Source organism: Hippocampus comes, unplaced genomic scaffold (genome assembly GCF_001891065.2).
Source record: "Hippocampus comes isolate QL1 unplaced genomic scaffold, H_comes_QL1_v1.1 scaffold322, whole genome shotgun sequence".
In the NCBI taxonomy this organism is placed as follows: domain Eukaryota; kingdom Metazoa; phylum Chordata; class Actinopteri; order Syngnathiformes; family Syngnathidae; genus Hippocampus; species Hippocampus comes.
In genome coordinates this window covers 2,383,499-2,402,865 of record NW_017805137.1, presented here as the reverse complement: position 1 = coordinate 2,402,865, position 19,367 = coordinate 2,383,499, and the positions used below count along the sequence as shown (strand labels likewise).

The 19,367-nt window shown below is 42.8% G+C and overlaps 3 protein-coding genes across 5 annotated transcripts in view; 1 reads left to right on the top strand and 2 right to left on the bottom strand.

Annotated features, from left to right (window-relative positions):
- Positions 1-1,561, bottom strand: part of frmd3 (FERM domain containing 3) — a 45,555-nt gene extending 43,994 nt beyond the window's left edge. Inside the window, exon 1 of the mRNA XM_019867075.1 lies at positions 1,494-1,561. The gene's annotated coding sequence lies outside the window, so the exon portion shown is untranslated. The remainder of the gene's footprint in view (positions 1-1,493) is intronic.
- Positions 1,149-6,080, top strand: gkap1 (G kinase anchoring protein 1). Of its 3 annotated transcripts, none has more exons than XM_019867082.1 (12): positions 1,149-1,278; positions 1,520-1,771; positions 2,055-2,222; positions 2,332-2,409; positions 2,759-2,909; positions 2,986-3,014; positions 3,158-3,307; positions 3,443-3,529; positions 3,603-3,666; positions 4,258-4,328; positions 5,133-5,210; positions 5,713-6,080. In XM_019867082.1, exons 2-12 carry the CDS (start codon positions 1,535-1,537, stop codon positions 5,752-5,754), a joined length of 1,155 nt encoding a protein of 384 aa, XP_019722641.1. In that variant the 5' UTR covers positions 1,149-1,278; positions 1,520-1,534; the 3' UTR covers positions 5,755-6,080. The 3 variants fall into 3 exon arrangements, with proteins under 3 accessions (XP_019722641.1, XP_019722639.1, XP_019722640.1); XM_019867080.1 differs by having other exon boundaries at positions 2,756-2,909; XM_019867081.1 differs by having other exon boundaries at positions 1,151-1,275; positions 1,512-1,771; positions 2,756-2,909.
- A 1,062-nt stretch (positions 6,081-7,142) lies between these two features.
- LOC109514249 (kinesin-like protein KIF27) lies at positions 7,143-19,235 on the bottom strand. Its single transcript, XM_019867178.1, has 15 exons — positions 17,978-19,235; positions 17,524-17,721; positions 15,919-16,802; positions 15,230-15,361; positions 14,994-15,152; positions 14,672-14,838; positions 13,937-14,025; positions 13,710-13,847; positions 12,369-12,580; positions 11,857-11,904; positions 11,609-11,779; positions 10,312-10,488; positions 9,627-9,821; positions 8,571-8,769; positions 7,143-7,898 (listed from the first exon to the last, which is right to left on the bottom strand). Exons 1-15 carry the CDS (start codon positions 18,273-18,275, stop codon positions 7,423-7,425), a joined length of 3,543 nt encoding a protein of 1,180 aa, XP_019722737.1. The 5' UTR covers positions 18,276-19,235; the 3' UTR covers positions 7,143-7,422.
- Between the last annotated feature and the right edge of the window lie 132 nt (positions 19,236-19,367).

The following is a 19,367-nucleotide window of genomic DNA, read 5'->3' as shown; positions in this document are numbered from 1 at the left end:
CACACACACTGGACACACACACACACACACACACACACACACACACACACACACACACACACACACACACACACACACTCCTGCAAAATACTAAATATCACGCAGGGTACACACTGCTTGTCAAGAGGAACACATACACATATTGCGATGTTTGAAATTAAACTTTTGTCCTCTATTAAATGTAATTTGTACCAAAAGAGAAACTGAAATGAGACTTTTAAATCAGTATACTTATTTACATTAACAATTAAACTGCCAAACTGCAGTGTGTCTGCTCTCTAGTGTTTGCTGTAGAGCATTACAAGGAGGAATAAGGGTAATCCAGTATGACACCTGTTCATTCATTGGAATAACTGCTTACTGTTAAATAAATCATGCACTGAACATACAATAAGCAGTACCTTGAATGGGGAAAATTGGCATTGATGTAAATAGGCAGTAAACCAGAATGCATTAATTTCCCCAAAGATAAACTACCATAGCATAATGCACAGGTCGACCACGGACACCGCGCTTATTTATAAGCAAATTAAATATTTGTGTGTGTGTGTGTATGTACTTAAACAATGATTTGATTAAAATGCACTACCTGTAAATGATAAATCAACCATTTCAAATATATTAGACTTACGTTAAATACAAATGAACTGTTCTTAGCGAGCAATTACTTTGCATATCCCTAGAGGGAGCGCCGGCATCACTTGTGGTACATATAACACACCATAAGAATGACTATTTTGCATTTAAAATCCACCAGAATTCACTCAGTATGTCATACATCCAACGAGGATTGAACTGAAATCTAGTTATGGCACACATTCCTGAAGTGATGTTATTTACGAACCTAACTGAGTTAAGATGAAAGCAAACAAAGCCAGTACAACACCCACAAAGACAATGTACAGTAATGCTAATGACAGATGTGAGTGTGTTGTTTAAACTTGTACAAACGCATCCATAAAACATACCTTGTGATACACTTGGCTGCTGCTCCGTCATGGTTTTAAAACATAATCGGTTTAATTAGCATCGCATTTTAATTTACTGAGAGTTATTATCATTAATATGTGCGATTTTTTTTCACGAGGACGTCTTTTGGCACCCGAAAAAGCGACAGCATCCTTTTCGGCACTACTAACTTCCCGTACCAAAACCAGCTAACAGCTAGCAAGGAAGAGCTCATCCTTTCTCCTCTAACAGGTGAAAGTAAGACTTGGATAACTTTTCCAAACGTTGCCACTCTTCGACAAGTGCCCGAGCGCATTGGAAAAAAACAGCGTAAGTGCTATTTAGCCTTCTAGACTGTTGTGTGTCGTTATTTGAGTAATTGTTGAAACGCTAAGAAGAAAAAGAAGCCGGCTTTAGCTTTTGTAAAAGCGATGACGCTATGCGCACCTAGCCGTCAGTCAAATGCCAGCTTTGTACGCTTTAAACGACCATTATTTAGTCTTAATGCTACATCAAAATAGTAGTGACTTCAATATTATTCTCACCGGAGCGTTCCTTCTCCCCTCATCAGTATTAGGCTTCCACAATGGCATCGTCAACAACCATCATGGTCCCCACCACCGCCTCGCGCTTCGCCCTCCTTCAGATCGACTCGGACTCCGACTCGGACAATTCTGAGGCCGGGAAGATTCCCAACAAAGGCGGCTCCGGGAAGCAGCGCCCGGAAAAATCCGGAGGGGGCAAAGCATCTCAGGGCAACGACAAGAAGAAAGACAAGAAGAAGAAGAAGAAGAAGGAACAGCAGCAAAGTGAAGCCAACGAGGTGAGAGTTTCGGGTTTTAATTATGTGTGTGAAGGATCAACAATGATTCTATAACACTCTATGCCACGTCTTTTGTGACTGGCTGATGTCTCATGTGAATGAGCCACTGACGGAGATGCGTAATATTCAAGTAGTCTGGTCCTTTATGTTCTATATATCCATTCTACTGCATATGAAAAAAAGTGCATGACTTGTGATTTGGCAATAAACATGGCATCTTAATGTCCTTTAACCCGAGCGACTCCATCGACTTGAGCTAGCATGTGCAATGTCTCCATCTCAGCTTCGCAATCTGGCCTTCAAGAAGATCCCGCAGAAGTCTCACGGCCCGCCGCCCTGCATGACACTTTCGGGAATAGCCAGCGAGCTCCTCAGCGTCGCCCCTTCGGCGCACGGTGCTACTCCATCATCCCAGCAGGGCTGGCAGCAGTGGAAGCAGAGGGACGAGCAGGTAAGAGAGGATCGTGTCAAGCTCATTTGTGTGTGTGTGTGTGTGTGTGTGTGTGTGTGTGTGTGTGTGTGTGTCGCATGTCCAAAACACGTCACCTTTCTCACCGCAGATGACATCCGAGATGTACGAGGCAGATTTGGAGAAGGCCTTGATTCTGAGCAAACTGGAGTACGAACAAAACAAACAGGTACTTCCAACAAGCACGCACACTACATTTATACTACTCAATATTTCCATCGGAAATTTGGAAAATTAACAACAAAATAAGCTAACGTTGTATATTACATGTTTATAGTCACATATTTATTGCTACTCATGCAGCCTCAAAACTATGTTGCTCTGTTAGATGGACAGTTAGCATTTTCCTTTCGGCTTGTCCCGTTCGGGGTCACCCTCCTCTCACACCAGCTGCATCAGCCTTCGCTTTGGTTTTACATGTACAACAATACAAGTGGAATATCTCTCAGCATATCTGATAAGAGTCTTAAATTGTTTGCAAGAGCACAACGTCTGCATTGGTGATCTTTTTTCAGCAGGGAGGCAGCAGCAGCAACCACGCGTCCTCACCAAAGTCTCGCAAAGATGGCGGCAGCGGTGGCGGCAGCAAAGAGAAGAAGAAGAGGAACGCGCAGGCCAAAGACAAAAAGACAGTCTCTTTGCAGGACTTCCAGGCTGAAGGCAGCGCAGGTCGGACAAACTCCCAAGATTAGATCACCGAGAATGCTTTAAATATGCGTAATTGATGTACTCTTGCTCTTTGTAGAGCATGTGAACCGGAGACAGGAGAAAGAGGTGAGCAGCTAGCGCAGGGCCATTTCAACAGTTTTACATATTCAATCTGATTTTAAATGTTAATTCATGTCATTGGTTCATTTAATTTGAAACTAAAATAAGAACTCATAAAAGAAACCCCCTTTTCATACACCGTACACCAGGAAGCAGCCAACTCCGCTCTGGGACTGGGCCAGGAGGAGCGTTTCTTTAACAAGCTCGAGGACGACGTCAGCCGAATAATCCAGCGGGAGAAGAAGCGCAAGCAGTATAACGGCAGACACGAAGGCGACGCCTCTACGGAACATGAGCCAGTGAGTGTGCGCACACCCAAAAAAAAAAAAAAAGCAACTCACTTCACTCATGGTGCCAGAAATGACTCAGCCATGTTTTTGTACAATACAATACCTTTATTTCTCTCGCGCTTTTTCACCTCCCTTTTGCTGAAGGACCCTCGTGCCGAGCAGCTGAAATATGAGCTGGAGAAGAAGGACCAAGAGATCCGTGAGCTGAAGAAGACCATCGCACAGTGGGAGGTGGGACCCCCGTAATTCGTACGGTGTGGACAAACAATCGAGACACGCTGACAACTCGCATCATGTCTCGCAGGTCAAATACAAAGAGGTGAAAGCCAGAAACGGGCAGCTTCTCAAGATGCTTCAGCAAGGAGAGAGTGAGTCGGTCCATACGTTGTCTTATTGTGCTGATCTACTCGTTTGGGTCTAAAGTCGGGGTGCCGGCCAATCGCAGCACACAACACCCGCACACAACTTGGAATCTTCAGTGAACCTAGCTAACGTGCATGTTTTTGAGTAACGTGGGAGTCAGTTGGAGTTGGGAGAACACAGAACCGATCGACTGCGAGACAAACATGCAAACCGCTCGACGACCGCACTGCCGCAAACGAGAAGCTTTGAAACTCGGGTTTCAGTGGCCCGCTAAAGCAAATCATCTGCCTCTTGCCGAATAGGTTTGTTGTTCTTAGTTTGGCACAAAATCTGGACCAAAACTGCAATTCTTCTTCACTTTTAACAAATCGGAGAAGCATTTTTCCCTGACCTTGACATCAGTTATTTCTGTTGCGTAATGGCTTCTCAAACTGACATTATCAGTGCTAACCATTAGCACATCATTGGTATTTTCCATTATATGTTAGCATTAAGCTAGCAGGGGGCATTTTTAAGGCAACAAAGTTGGGTTGTTTTGACGATGTTTTGTGTGTGTGTGTGTGTGTGTGTGTGTGTGTGTGTGTGTGTGTGTGTAGTGAAAGACAAAGCAGAAATCTTACTGCAAGTGGAGGAGCTGCTGCATATCAAAGAAGAACTCTCATCGCAGGTCGGCTAGCACTTCTTTTTATAATTACTCGTAAATGACTTGTGTCTTTAAGGCCCCCCCACACACCAGGTCTGTCATAACAGAAGTCACAAAAAAAAGGCTCAGGTGTATAAGATTGAAAGAGAGCCATTTTGGGTTGAAACTTGAGGTCGCCACCTCATACTAGTGGAGATTGAACTGCTCTTACTTTCAAAGGGAAGACTTTCTTAGAAAAAGCGAGGCGGCAAATAGTAGAAATTTCTTGCTCTAACTTGTTGAAAATATGAATATTTACATTGAGAATTTTACCCAATTCAGTTATATTAATCATGTGTGTTATTGAACATGACCTGATCAAAACATTAAATTATAATTTAAGAGTGCAGGCTTTGTAAGTGGCACAAAAATACGCGCAAATAAATTTCACCGGTCTGCCAGTCTGTTGGTCAGCCCACCTCTGATTATTACAGATTATAAATAAGCAGTGCTATTAATTTATTTGAAGACACTAATCATGTTCATAATTTCTCACAATAACTGGGAAACCAATAAACCTCAGTGTGCAACACTTTGTTTGTATCCACATCTGCCAGTGTTCACTTTTGCAAATGCTAACTTGTACACCATTAACCCATCTAGCCAGTTTTTGTGATATTTTTTCTGTTTCGTAGTGTTCTATGAAATATTTGCATTTGCTCAGTTAAACTTGGGAAAGTTAAACTGTCCTAGTCGGAGGGGCTAATGCGGGATTTGAACAATTCACCATGAAAAAGAGGTTCAGTTCATCCTTGCTTGCCGCCTCATATTTTCACAATTTTTTTGTAGGTGACCTTACTACATGCTGCCCTGGAGCAAGAACGATCTAAAGTCAAATGTCTGCAGTCCGAACAGCCCAAACATCAGGTACCAGAAGTCTTTACGCTGTAGTTCCTCTTCTGCTATTCAAACATTCACAGAAACGACATGGTCAAAAATGTTGCCATGACAACCGGTGAATCTACTGCATCTTTTGGAGTATAAAAAGAACTGAATCACTGTATTAGAAAACAAAACTACTCACCCCTTTATTGAAGATGTGGAATTTCAGGAAGTGGCGCCTTTTAATACTCATGTCATAAGTTTCCAAAAAACTTTCGATTAAAAATGACACACAACATTTTGTGCACTCACGTGACGGTGAATCCACGTTGTGCCTTGGAGGTGAGTTTCTTCACAAAATAATTCTAATAATAATAAGCCCCAAAATGGTTTTTAGGGTACCCTGTTATTCATGGGGGTTGGAAGAGTAAAAATGTATTTCCTGTGTCATTATAATATAGCATGAGGGGGCATTTTTTTGTTTTATTTAAATGTGTGACATGTTAAATATGTGACTCATAATCATTTGTGCTTTTGTGGTTGCCAGGGAAACAAGAGAGGGAAGAAAAGTTCTGAGGCGGATCTCTGACAGTGTTACTTGAAGGCCCAACAACAAATAAACACGTTCTTGTTTTGTTCTTTTTTTTTTTTTTTTTTTTTTTTTAATGTTGGACTGTCAGCATGTGGTAATGCATGCCTCTCTCAACACACGTGTACACACACACACACACACACACACACAGACACACACACAAAATGGTCGTCAATGCCTCCCCCTACAGGCACGAGTGCAGAGCAACAGGAGTGCCTGTTAGTTCAAAATGCCAAAATGTCTGACTGACTTGGGAGTTGAGAAATGTTTCTAGTTTGTCCACTCCACTGAGAAGTCAATAAAATACTTTTTCAGTGAAAAAATGTTTTGTGATTTTGAATCATTTAAAATTAATTCTTAGTTTGAATGTGTTTTAAAATCTATTTTTATTTACTATTACACAATTATAGTATCTTACAACCCGCCCCCAACGATGAAATAGTGGCTGGAGTCTTTATTTACTCAGCTGCAGTGGGGTAAGGTTAAAATAATTAATGTAGTGGCCAGGGCTGTTTATTTACTTAGCTATAGAAAGTATCATGCATCTATTAGGAGTGAGGGCTTTACTTGCGTTCTACAATTTTTTCCAGGGTGTGTCGGATTAAAAAAAAAAAGAGAGGCCTCCATTCAGGTGCAGTATTTATTTCTTAAGATTATTGAGGCATGGCATCTATGATCAAAACAGAGGCCGCTATTTAACCCAATTGTTTGAAAATGCTTTGACTGGACAGTAATCACATCAAAAGGAATAGTGTGATAGAATATTTTGCGGCCCCGTAGGACAGGTATCCAATAAATAAACCGATAGAGATCAATGATGCGATCAATACATTTCTTTCCATGTAAATGTTGAAACACAAACGAATTACACAGCAATCAAACTCATTGTACAAAGTTCATACTCCTAAGAGTAAACGTTACAATAATTGCAAATACTTATGCGACTAGTAAACTCAACAATCAATACAAGGGAAGTTTCCTGTGTCATGATATGAATGTTCAAATCGGGCATTTTTTTGGAAGAAAGTTCACACCCATGCCGGATAAGCGAGCTTGTCGATTTCAAGTACAAAGTAGTTACGTGAGCATTCCTAAAACAATTATATTTTGTTAGTTTAATGTCATATATGGAATTGCACTGCATTTGAAATATTAATATACAAAATGAACCATAAATAATGGGAGTTTGTTTTTAGTACTTATAAAAGTTGCAAAAAAGTTGGCCTACATTATAAATCTTTTTGTCATCACATTTTATATGTGAAGTGCAATAAAAAAGTTTATTGATTGTCTTTATCGGTATTATATTACAACTACAATGATATTTTTTTTCACAAAAATTATGAAAAATGAACACTTTGTTGATATATTCAAATTTAAATTATTCAAATAAAAACCATGACTATTAGAGTAAAACAAAAATGTAATCAAAACGATTATTATGAATTATTGTTGCATATTATAGTTTTCTCTGATTACGACAAAATCTAAAAAACAAAGTCACTTATGAAAATGAAGTCAGTTAAATTAATGTATTACAACAAAGATTTTCTTCTCATAAAATGACAACAATTTCACAATAATCCTGACCTGACCTTAATACGATGTTGAGTTTTTTAGCTGACAAAATACAATTGTAAAAACATGAGTAAAAGCCCACTGACCTCACATTGCCACAAAGTCAGGCGTTTCGCTGCCGGTGGATGCTTCCAGCGAGTCGTCCGACAACATCTCGATGCCGGTATCCACCACGGAGTCCCGCGCCGGCCCCGCCGGGTCTCTCAGCTTCCTGCGACGCAGCCCGACGGTGGCCCGCGACCCGTGGGGGGGAGGCGGACGGCGCTCGCTGTAACCATGACAACGGGCTATCGCACCTATCTGGTGCTCGGCGGGCGGCTTGGCGTTCTCGGCTGACGACGAGGATGAAGATGGGCTTTGCTGGCGAGAGAATCTTTTGGGGTCTTTCGACCCGTTCAGTTCCGGGGGAGTTTCCTCGGCGTGGGGACTCTGGTCGGCGCACTGGGACTCTTTGAGCTGCTTCCTCAGCTTGCGGCTGCAGTGCTTGTAAAAGAACAATTCCTTCTCCAGGTTCTGCAGACGCTTCTTGAACGCCTCCTCTGCTTCTCCTGATGAAGTGCCCTCTAAAAGTGGGAGGAAATCCACACAAAAACAAAGTATTGGATCTTAGTAGGAGTAGAAGGGAGGGTTTGATCCAATATTGGTCATTTCAAAGACGAGTGCAGCCCGACAGATCTATGAAAGGGAGGGCTGCACCGCTATGGGTGTGGTCACAGCTTACTTGAATCATGGCCAAACCAATCAAAGCGGCTCCTTTTTCTTTCCCTTTAAATGTACAGCGCTAGTCGCACCGTAGAGTCTCGACATGGTGGACGTGAGCACTTGGAGACCATCACCCTGCCCCCGATCGTTTGTGTGACAACCCTTAAGCAACGTTGCCCAGTGGAATCATTTCAAAGATATCATCCAGTGGACCACCGGCATAGTCACGGTTCGGCACTCACAGATTTGCATATTCACAGATATATATTTTTTCAAATTATAAAAATATTTTGTGGGGTGTGCGGTGCCCCCGCCTGCCCATGAAACCGGGCTTCACCCACTGTAAAAATATCAAAACACAGAAAGTAGTCATGAGTAATTTAACATCCTTCAATAAATATTGAATCAATCACTCTCACTCCCAGAGGCTCAATTAGGTTTTATGATGGCCACAGGGTCTTTGAAGCAATTGTGTGTGTGTGTGTGTGTGTGTGTGTGTGTGTATGTGTGTGTGTGTGTGTGCGCGTTTTGACCTTTGAGTTTGCGGAGGAGGAAGCGGATGTTCCTGTGGTGTTCCTGCTGCTGCTGGGTGAGCCTGCAGTCGGCGTCCCAGGCCAAGTTGTGCACAGCGGCCTCCAGCTCCGCGCGGGCTTCCTCCTGCTCCGCACAGTAAATCTCCAGTTCCTCACAGTACAAACGCAAACAAGCTTGCGTTTGCCGAAGGTCCACCACCTGGTGAACCAAGTAAGAAAACAATAACTCATGATCAGGTTCACTTTTGATTGACACTGTCAACAGAAACATGTCCGATGTGGGGGGAAATCACAATAATAAACATTATTTTGACCCTCTAATGTCGCTTTAAAAAAAAAAAAAAGGGGTACCAAAGGTAAATAAATAAAATGACCAAATGCATTCGGACAGATCTACACATCTAAAAATGTAAATAAAATAAAATAATAATAATAATGTAATAAAAAAATTAAATAAATATCTGAAATAAATCAATACAAAAGTATATTTTCATGTATTAATCTGTTAACATCATATATACTGTAAGTTCAAATGAAGAAAAAGGTTTTGTCACATTTTCAATTTTTTAAAACATTACAAAATGGAATAAAAATGTTGACCAGTGTAAAAGTGTAAAAATAAATGTAAAGAAATACTTGCAAGAAATGAAAGAAAAATATTTAAATAATAGAATATAATTAAAATAAACTTTAAATAAAAGTTTGAAATAATAAAATGTCGATATTTTAATTGGTTGCTTTTGTAAACTACAAATAGAACAACCTTTGAAATATCGTTTGAAAATTTGAAAAACTTCAAAAAGATAGAAAGGCAAACGTATCAAACATATTGTCAATCAATGTTTTCATTCCTTCTTTTTTTTCAATACTGATCTTTTAAGGATAACAATGAAAGGAGTTTACATGTCAGTACAATTCTACAAAAACAATAACAAACGTTAAACGTCACCTCTGATGACGTCAATCAAAACATTGCATTTGTGATCTTTGAAAAGCAAGAGGCATGTTTTGCGTTGGTTCTGCTGTAAAACGATATCGTGAATTGTGCGCTCTTACTTTGCTGAAATATTTGACAAGCAGCTCGGAAGCTTGGGATTGCGAGAGTGCCCTCAGCTTCTCGGTGACGTCGGAGACGCGTGCACTGTTGCCTAGCGCCGAGCCCCGCACTTTCTCCTGCTTGTCCTGGATGGATCGCTGCTTGAAGTCCAGCTCTGCTTCCAGGACTTGCACAGCTTCTTCCAATTGTTCCTCCTTGACAACAATAAAAGCTGATGAACAAGTGTCCTTGACATTTTTTTTTTTTTTGGTGATGTCGACACAGCGAGGTAACAATGCGCAAAGGCGGGAATGGGTGATGGTAACCATAGAATAGCTGGCATGTATTGGAAAGGATCGTGACGAGCGCCGGAAATGGCCAACAAGCTGTGCCCTCTCCAATGTGGAAGTAGGTGTACCTGATGTTAGTTTTGTTTGAAAGTCATAAACTTCCTTTTACACTTGTCCGACAGTTAGGAAGGATAAATGAGTGAAGTGTGATGATTACCACAGACCAAGAAATGGCACATAGGGCCAGGTCTGACTGCTTACTGTCGTCATAGCAAGCAGATGCTAAATGTAAATAGCACATAGATGGAGGCAAAAGGCTAATACGAGCACGGAAATGGCCAGAGAAAATCAATTTTCCCTCGACAGCCCACAAAGGCAAAAGTTTGGACACCCCCGCCACGACCTCCATGCTGACCTCCAAAGTGAGGAGCGCGCTGTCCTTGAGCTGTGAATCTAGGCAGTCTCTCTTCTTTCTCAGCATCTCTTTCTCAATCTCCAGCTCTGTTGTGGATGCCGGCTTGGACCAATTTGCAATCTTCTCCTCCAGTGTTTCCAAGCGCATTGACACGCGCAGCAGGTCCTGACTCAAAACCTGCCAATATAGCCAGGACATTGCGATGTATGACAACAATATAAAACAGGGCTACAACAGTCAAACCTCGGTTTTCGAACGTCTCTGTTCTCGACCAAATCGGTTTTCGACCAGAAAATTTGAGATTTTTACGCCTCGGATTATGACCGAAAACCGGTTTTTGATCAAACTGAGCAAACCCAAATACGCCCCTTTACTCCTCTCGGCTTCCTTATACAAGGAAGTGACTCTTCCTCGTGTTGCATTCATTGTGAGCAGACGTGTTTGTTGTGATTTACGCAAATCTCACTGTTTTCATGTTATTTCTGCATAGTGTATTAGCCCCTAATCATGGGCTAATAAAATTGTTTCGGATTTCGCAAAAAAACGCTTTTCGAACAGCCTTCTGGAACGGATTATGGTCGAAAGCCGAGGTATGACTGTATTTGAGAAATGCAGAGGAACTGGCAAGACTGGTAGATGAGCATTTTAACACACGGTGTGGAGAGAACACATGTCAAAGATTATTGGGATGCCTCCGCATTACCCAAGATTACCGTATTTTCCGCACTATAAGGTGCACCGAAAAACATTCCATTTTCTCAAAAGCTGACAGTGCGCTTTATAATCCGATGCGCCTTATATATGGATCGATATTCTGATTTCTCGTCATCGTATTTTCAATGTCCTGTCAAGCGCTCTGTTACAGCTGCAGCGGTTGAGAAAGTGCGATATAAATAAAGCTGTATTTGTATCCCTCTTGTGTAACTCCATCTGGTGGATTCATAATGCAACCGCAGCCACTATTATGGCTTCTATTCTACGCGCTCTGGATAGGAAAACAGTTTTAAAATAGGCCATTCATTGAAGGTGCGCCTTGTACTCTGAAGCGCCTTATAGTGCGGAAAATACGGTACTTTTATTTTGATGCAATTAACTAGTTTAAAGTGTTGAATTCATCTGAGAGACTGTTTATCTGCCTTATTTCTTCTGTTTTGGCAAGCAACATACTTCAGATGGGCTCAGTAGTTAACCCTGTAAATGAGAGTGTTTTTTTTTTTTTTTGGGGGGGGGGGTTGTTTTGTTTACTTATTTTGCTTTTAGTGCATCACTCACGCAAAAAGAACTCGAGTCATCTTACCTGACTGGCGCGCAGTCTCTCCGTCTCCAGTGCGTTCTTGCGCCGCAGGCACGCATCCCTGCGCCGGCGCACCTCCTCGCTCTTGCTGAGTTCCTCATTCAGTTCCTGCTGAGTTGCTCTCCTCTGCAGCTCCAGCTCCTCGGCCTCATCCAGCCAACAAGGCTCAAGCGCCTGCAGCCACCACAGGGGAGCGTTAACTCAAAGGAAGACGGCGTGTATGCAAAATGGCTGCAATGTCATCATCTTACCATTTCCTTTGGCCACAGTTTGTTTCTGCTTTCGAGAACACTGTCCACCTGCAAAACAAAAACGCACCATCTTCCATTAACATCATTGGTATCACTTATTTATTTAAATGTATGCCTATGAATAAGTCAAGATACTATATGTATTGGGAAGTTCTACCCCCACCCCCCCATTTCCTTCAAAGATAGGTCTCTCCCAAAAAAAGACGATTCGATACGTGTATGTGGAACGATTCAATTTTGTTTGATTCCATACACTCACATCTTTTAACTCAAACCTGATTTTTTTTGTTGTTTTAATTCAAAACGTTTTTTCTTGCACCCTAATATTAATCTAAGGGAACACATTTGGACTCATTAAATATATTTTTTGCAAATCTTTTGTTTTTAATTTTCCATTAATTTTCTGTCACAGGTGTTTTCTCCTAATTGTATTTTCGTAAACAAACCTGATGATGTCTCATTTGGTGGTGTGTTTTTGAGTTCCGGGCGCTTGGGGGAGAATTCACACTCACCTTGTCCGGCTCTGACTCTGCAGAGTTGTCGCTGCTCTCCGGGCTGGGCCGCCTGAGGCTCCTCTGCAGTTGCGCCTTCTGCAGATCCATGTGCTGCAGGCTGTGACGCAGTGCCAAGCGGTCCTGTCGGCTCTGCTCCGACAGCCAGGCCAGATCGGCGTCTTCTCGCTGGTCGCCCGCATCGCGTCGGACTGCCGCCAGCGTTTCTTTCTCTGTAAGGGCAGAATATGTCGCTGATTCCAAACCACTGTACTGCAGTACATTCGTGTGTTGTGAAAGATCATCAGGTATGCCGCAGGAAATTATCCAATTTCATTTCATTGCTCTGGAAACGATTATTGATTTGCCCAGTTCTACAATGTATTGTATTTTTATTCTTCTTTCCAGTGACGCATCGTGACAGGCAGATTAATTAAATGCTTTTTTCCACTAAAAGGTACAATGTACAATTCACCCTTTCATGCACTCTGTAACCCGTTAACATGATAAGCTGTCCACTGTAGTAACCGTTGTCCGCGAAAGGGTTAATATGTGTATCGGCCTGTAGCCATACAAAAGTGCTGCAGATCCACTGCGGGGTTTTTTTTTTCAATCCTGTTTTTAATGGATTTATAATTAAAATGTTACACCCACTCGCCAATGGAGTTCAGACGGAAACTAGACAATGGCTATAATCTGTCATATTTAGATGCATATGTTCATAAACACGCACTGTTACGTTTTAATTGAATATATTATAAATTAATTTAACATAATTATTCTGAATATTGATCTTTTTTTTTGAGTACAGTGAATCCCCGGGGGATCAGGACACAAACCTGTCATGAATAGCAAAGACTCCATGAAAATGTTTCAAACTGCCTAGATTCATCGTTAAAATCATAAAATGATCTATGATCCCAAAACACATTCATATAATTTCAAACTCATTACCCTCCATCCATCCATTTTCTGATCCGCTTAATCCTCACAATGGCCGTGGGGGGTGCTGGAGCCTATCCCAGCCGTCTTCGGGCAGTAGGCGGCGGACACCCTGAACCGGTTGCCAGCCAATCGCAAGGCACACAGAGACGAACAACCATCCGCGCTCACACTCACAAATGGGGTTCAATTTCGAGTGTTCAATCAGCCTGCCATGCATGTTTTTAGAATGCAGGAGGAAACCGGAGTACCCGGAGAAAATCCACGCAGGCTCGGGGAGAACATGCAAACTCCCCACAGGGAGGTCGGAGCTGGAATTGAACCTGGTACCTCCGCACTGTGAGGTTGACACACTAACCACCGGACCACCGGGCCGCCCTTACAAGATGATTGATTTCATAAAACTCGAGATGTACGCACCCGTTTTTTCCATCTCTTCAACGAGCTCCTCTTTTAAGCACATGCTTGCTGACAACATCTGGATCCTCCTCTGGATCAGGCTGGCTCTCTGCCTCGTGTCTTTCGTGACACAGGGCTCAACGGCTTGTCGCTTGGTCCCTGAGAGAGTAAATACACATAAAAAGAATGTCATCGTTATGAGGAAAGACAATATTGTGGATTTTAGATTTTCAAAAGTGATGCGGTACAAGTGGCCTGCTGAGTCATTTGCTTTGGCGGTTGGTCCAGAGCGAAGCACTTTTCTTTCAGGGATGATTTCTTTTGCCTGCTGGTCCAGCTGAAGAATGAAGAATTCAACATCACAAAATTAAGACCGTGATGGGGAAAAAAAAAGGGCTTGCCTTGCAAAAGTGCAGAATTTGAAGGAAATGGAAGCATCTGAAGTCAGTTTTTGACACCCACAGGATTAGAATGGTTCTATCTAGCCTCCAGTGAAGTGACCAACCCCCCTCCAACATTTTATTTGATATTCTAAAACATATTTTTCAATTACTTTATCAGTCGCTTTAATGTAGCAAAAGAAAAAAAAATCCTGGAGCCTGTTTCTGTAGACAGATGAGAATCAACAGTAAAAGCTAATCTTTGTCGCCCACATGTTCAGCTACATTTGTCACCTACATCCGCTGAGAAAACAATTGGATCACTGTAGTATGACACGGTCCTCCATGTTATAATTTAAATAGGATTTAAGTTAAAAAAAAACCTGAAAAAAAGCAGGAGGGGGAGTTTTTGCCTCTGTTGTTTTGTCTTCAAAGGTCATAACAATAGAGATATTATTGAAGCTTTAGCTTTTATGGAAATTAAGGGTACAGAAAAACCTAGGGTGTGGCTATCACTATCCCCTGACAACAACACTATTGAGATCCAATGGAGCATCCTTCAAAATGAGAAACAATTTGACAAATGTTGAAGTATTTTCTTACCCGAGTCCACTAACAAAATTTTCCCTCTCTTGACCTTGTCCCGCTGCCGTTTGCCTCAGCACAGGACAGAAATCCTTCACCTCCTCCTCGCTCTGCAGACGGTGGTTGCTCATCTTAAAAGTTGCCATCAACCTCTCCAGTGATTCGGCAGGGAAACCGGGACCAATCTAACACATAAACATCCAATTATCATTCAATTGTTTATCTGCTTTAGACAGTTGTATTATTTCGAATTCCATTCTTTGCTCCTTGAAAATTGGTCAAACGATGTTTGTAAACATCCGGTGACATGGGCTAATGCTATCGCTAACGTGCCGCCCACCTTATTGATCAGCGTGTGTCCGCAGCTGGGTCGTATCAAGCTGGCACTGTGTGGTCTGTGGTGAGCCCTGCAGGAGGTCGCTGTGGTTTTACCCCGCATGGCCATCAGGTCGCAGCGAAGGCGGTCAATGAGAATCTGCTGGTCCACCAGTCGCTCCGCCTTGACAACATTCAGTGTATTCGACGTCAAGTGTCAGTGCTAGTCGAGGATAATACGCATCTAACGGGCGGTCTCACCTGTGTCTTCTCTTCACAAAAGGTCTGCAAGAGGACGTTTTGTTTCCGTAAGAGTTCCTGCACTTCGTTTTGCACTTGTTTCAGTTTGGCATCTTTTTGTGCCACGCGTTGGGCTTCCATCTCCAGAGACTCCTGAAAGAAAAGGATTGCCTTACTCAATGGTTTTGCATGGATATATGATGATTGTTATGCAATACATCTTTTATTGGTTAAATTGGATGACTGGTTGGATGATTTCAAGGGTTGGTTTCTTGGGTGCTCTGGTTACTTGGTTGGATATTACAGTAAAATGGTTGGCTAGTTGTTGGATGTTATGATTAGTTGATTGGATGGTTGCCACGGGTGGAATATTTTCTGTGGTTGGGTGCTTTGAGTATTTTGTTTCATGCTATGATTAATTAGGGTTAGTTAGTTGGTTGAATGTTATGATTGGTTGATTGGATGGTATGGTTAGTGGGCTGAAAGACTGCTACGGCTGGATGTTAATGTTGGTTGGTTATATGGATGCTTTCATTGGCTGCTTGATTGGTTGGTGTCAGGGATACTGCATTGGGAGGCACTCACCAGATTCAACAAATGAAGCTATAGTGAAAAAGAAATGTGTTGCAGATGCCCTCCTTTTTGTTAAAAGGATTACCACCACCGAGAGGACTGGAGTGCAAAATTATCCGCAGTGGCATTTTCCTCACCTGACACTTCTTGAGGTCCTGTCTGAGCTGTACGATGGTGACCAAATGGGGCGAGTCTCTCTCATCGGACCAGCTGAGATCATCACTGCCACGTGATTGGCGGGCAGTCTTCGCCCTCTTCTGCCACTCGTGCACTCTGCGTTTCAAAGCGTCGTTTTGAGAGTCTGGTCCGCAGACCTCGGCGAGGAGATCCGCAGCCTGCTGCACCAGTGATGAGTAGGGAGATGTTTCTCTTTGGCGCACTTCCTGTTCTGGCGTAGAATGACTCCCTGACTGCCTGAGAGGCTGGATGTCATTGTTCGGCGGGTCTTCAGAAGTCAGCATGGTAGTAAACGTCTCCTCAGAGTCTTGTTCGGGAGTTGCCAACTCGGCATGGTGGCGAATGCGGCGAGACTTGGAAGCAAACTTGAGCACGCTTAAGCTCTCGGCAAAGCTGTGGTGAGACGGGCTTACGCACGCCACCATGAGGGTGCAGGCATTACCCCCGAGTGAGTCCCGTAGGAGCCGGGTAATCTTAGCGTGACGATACGGAACGTAGGCACTACGTTGCCGCCCGGGATGGGAGAGGGCCCGTATGACGTTTCCCAACGCCAAGAGGCCCGTGTTGATGTGCACCGACTCTTCAAAGCGGACACCTGTGTTACCCGTCTTACCCACGCGCTCCGAGCCGGCCAAGTCCACTACGCAAAACTTGGAGAGGCGCTCAGGCCTGTCGGGCCCTGCGGGTGGTCGCTGGCGGAGCCACAGCGTGAGGACGGTGTGCGAGCGGCTCGAGTGCTCATTCATACGGGTAGCACCCGTTTGGCGCAAAGCATTGCCCACTTCCAAGACGTTGAGGAGCTCCTCACAGGAGGAAACCGCGACTTCCTTGGCACCCACAACCACTATGTGGGCGCACACACACACACACACACACACACACACACACACACACACACACACACACACACACACACGTTCATTAATTAATCCGAGACTGTTTAGGCATTGCTGTTTTGGTTAGCAACAGATGGGGTCAGATGTTAAATCTGCAAAATCCAATTTGGTTGATTTCTTCCAAAAAGTCATGCATTAAAAAAAATAATCATCAATACTTGCAGACATATTTTTAGAGTAAAGCAGAATATTTAAAACTCAAGAATAAGTGAAGAAAAAAATGTTTAAAAAAGTCATACAAAAATAACAGGTACTTTTGTGTTTTTTTTGGGGGGGGACATATAAGGACAGTAAGCTAAAAAAATATTTTAGAGAAAAAAAATCCTGAATATTTTTAAAGACAAAAAGCATTTTTTCAGGGAAAAAGTCAGATTCTCAATTTTTTTAAGAAACGCATTGCATGCTTCAGTTTTGTTGTTTTTGAAAAAAAATTTAATCTGCCAGAATTTTTAAAAAGAAAATTTCCAACTAAAACTGTGTCACACTACGTTTTAAATTCGAAAAAAAGTCAATTATTTTCAAGAGAAACAGACTGATTTCATGTAGAACAAAAAATTTGAGACGGTCATGTTCTTTTGAAAAATCATGAGGAAAAAAGTAACACACCTACGTATGAGACCATTTTCACAAAAAAAGTCCTTTCAGAAAAGTCAACGTTTTTCATCTCACCTGTGTTTCCCCTAAAGTCATCTCTGATCTGAAGGTCTTTGTGGGAGGTGCTGAGCTCCAGCAGGTCACGCAGCTCCTCCTTGTACAGCTCCAAATACGACACCCGCATGGTGACTTCCCCGCCGTCGCACTGTTTCCTCTTGTCGAGCAGCGAGAACACATCCTTGGCCAAGCATGAGATAATACCTCCCTCTGCATCTGTAAAATGGTCATACTTTGCGATGAACCGAGGGTAGGCAATTTATTTCACTTTCGCACATTCTTCCTGGGATTTTCGTATTTGAATGACTTCAGTTTATTTTGCATCATTTCAATCTCACTTGTTTGCAGAGGTTGAGGTGCTTCGTGCTTCTTTACAAGGTGTCAAGAAAAGCTCCGCCCATGCAGATATACTTTTAACTTTTGATTCTGCGATCAACACCGCGTGTAGGATTAGGATGGCTCTGTTTCTCACCCATTTTGTTCCCACCCAGCGTGTAGGTCTTCCCGGATCCGGTCTGGCCGTAGCAGAAGACCGTGGCGTTGATTCCTTCCAGCAGGCATCTGGTCAGTGGCCGCACGCATGACTCGTACACTTCACCTTGGCTAGCGGTCGGCCCGAAGGCGTGGTCGAAGGAAAAGAGCTGGTCGGAGCCGAGGATAACCTGCGGGGCGCCGGGGACCACACGCAGACATTCCTGGTGTGCGTGCAGGAGCTCCCTGGGTAGGAGGGGACGCAACCGAACGGCCACGCGAATGCGAACCTCGGTCATGATGGTAGTGTAGATGGAACCGACCGAGTACTGATCAAAAATTTTAATGATTAAACATATTTGCTGTACGAAAGCAAACCCCCGACATAAAGTCCCTCTCTAGTTGTGCGCGCCTTTTAAGACATTAAAGTGAGCCTGACAGGACCACAAAGGCAAAAACTTCCACTGACAAAAGCGACAAGCGTCATGAACACGTTCTCAACTCAATTTGATTTTGCGGTTTGCTTCCCTTTCATCCTCTAGTCCGTCTCGACAGCACCTCGAATTTGTTAATTTTACTTGTTTCTAATCTCCTCAGGAGAGTTGATCGCTAAATCGTTATTGTTGACATTTGAGCGTCCGTTGATGCTGCTCGGTAGCCATGGAAACCGCCGCTGGAGTCGAAGAATGTGCTTCAAGAGTCACCTCGATGTAAGGACTTGAATACATTCGAAATTCAACAGCGCCCTCTTATGGAACTCCCAAAACCTGCAACCATCCATCAACATCAGACCAACGCCTTAATCGGAGCTCGTTGGCTCTTTCCACGAGCCTACTAAATGCTTATTTCGTTCTTTATTTAGCTATCAATTTCGTATTTTGCAAAGTTCTTGTGACATTAACAAATGTTAGCTTATTTTATTCGGATAAAAAGAAATGTTCTAAATTAAAACAGGGGTCTTCACACGTGTTCCTCGAGGGCTGGTTTCCTGGATTTTTTTTCCACCCCTCCCTGCTGCAACGCACCTGATTCAAGGTCAGGTAACAAGCACGATCCTGGTCATTTGGATCAGGTGTGTTGACAGGACAGGTGGTAAACATTCAGGAAACGCTCGCGAGAAATAGGATTGACGACCCCGAAATAACGGATAAGCGGTTCCAATAATGAATGGATGTTAATTAAAGCTAGGGAGCCAAAAATAGTTATGAAAACGTTCAATAAAAAGTCTATACAGTATGTAGAAAATGTTGCTTAACACACAGAAAACATGAAATATAGAATATTCTGTTATAAGTTTGGCAAGGTACTATTGATCAATTGTTAGCTGCCATCTTCATGATTCCAAAATGTGAGCAGCACGTTGAAGAGAATGATTTCTTTGCGAATTGAAC

Excerpts from the sequence above, each read along its gene's own strand:
- gkap1 (XM_019867080.1), top strand. The coding sequence starts at position 1,535 with ATGGCATCGTCAACAACCATCATGGTCCCCACCACCGCCTCGCGCTTC. Across the intron at positions 3,015-3,157 it reads ACCGGAGACAGGAGAAAGAG|GAAGCAGCCAACTCCGCTCT; the intron begins GTGAGCAGCTAG and ends ACCGTACACCAG. Across the intron at positions 3,667-4,257 it reads GATGCTTCAGCAAGGAGAGA|TGAAAGACAAAGCAGAAATC; the intron begins GTGAGTCGGTCC and ends GTGTGTGTGTAG.
- LOC109514249 (XM_019867178.1), bottom strand. The coding sequence starts at position 18,275 with ATGACCGAGGTTCGCATTCGCGTGGCCGTTCGGTTGCGTCCCCTCCTA. Across the intron at positions 8,770-9,626 it reads TTGTCAAATATTTCAGCAAA|GTGGTGGACCTTCGGCAAAC; the intron begins GTAAGAGCGCAC and ends TTGGTTCACCAG. Across the intron at positions 7,899-8,570 it reads CCTCCTCCGCAAACTCAAAG|AGGGCACTTCATCAGGAGAA; the intron begins GTCAAAACGCGC and ends TCCCACTTTTAG.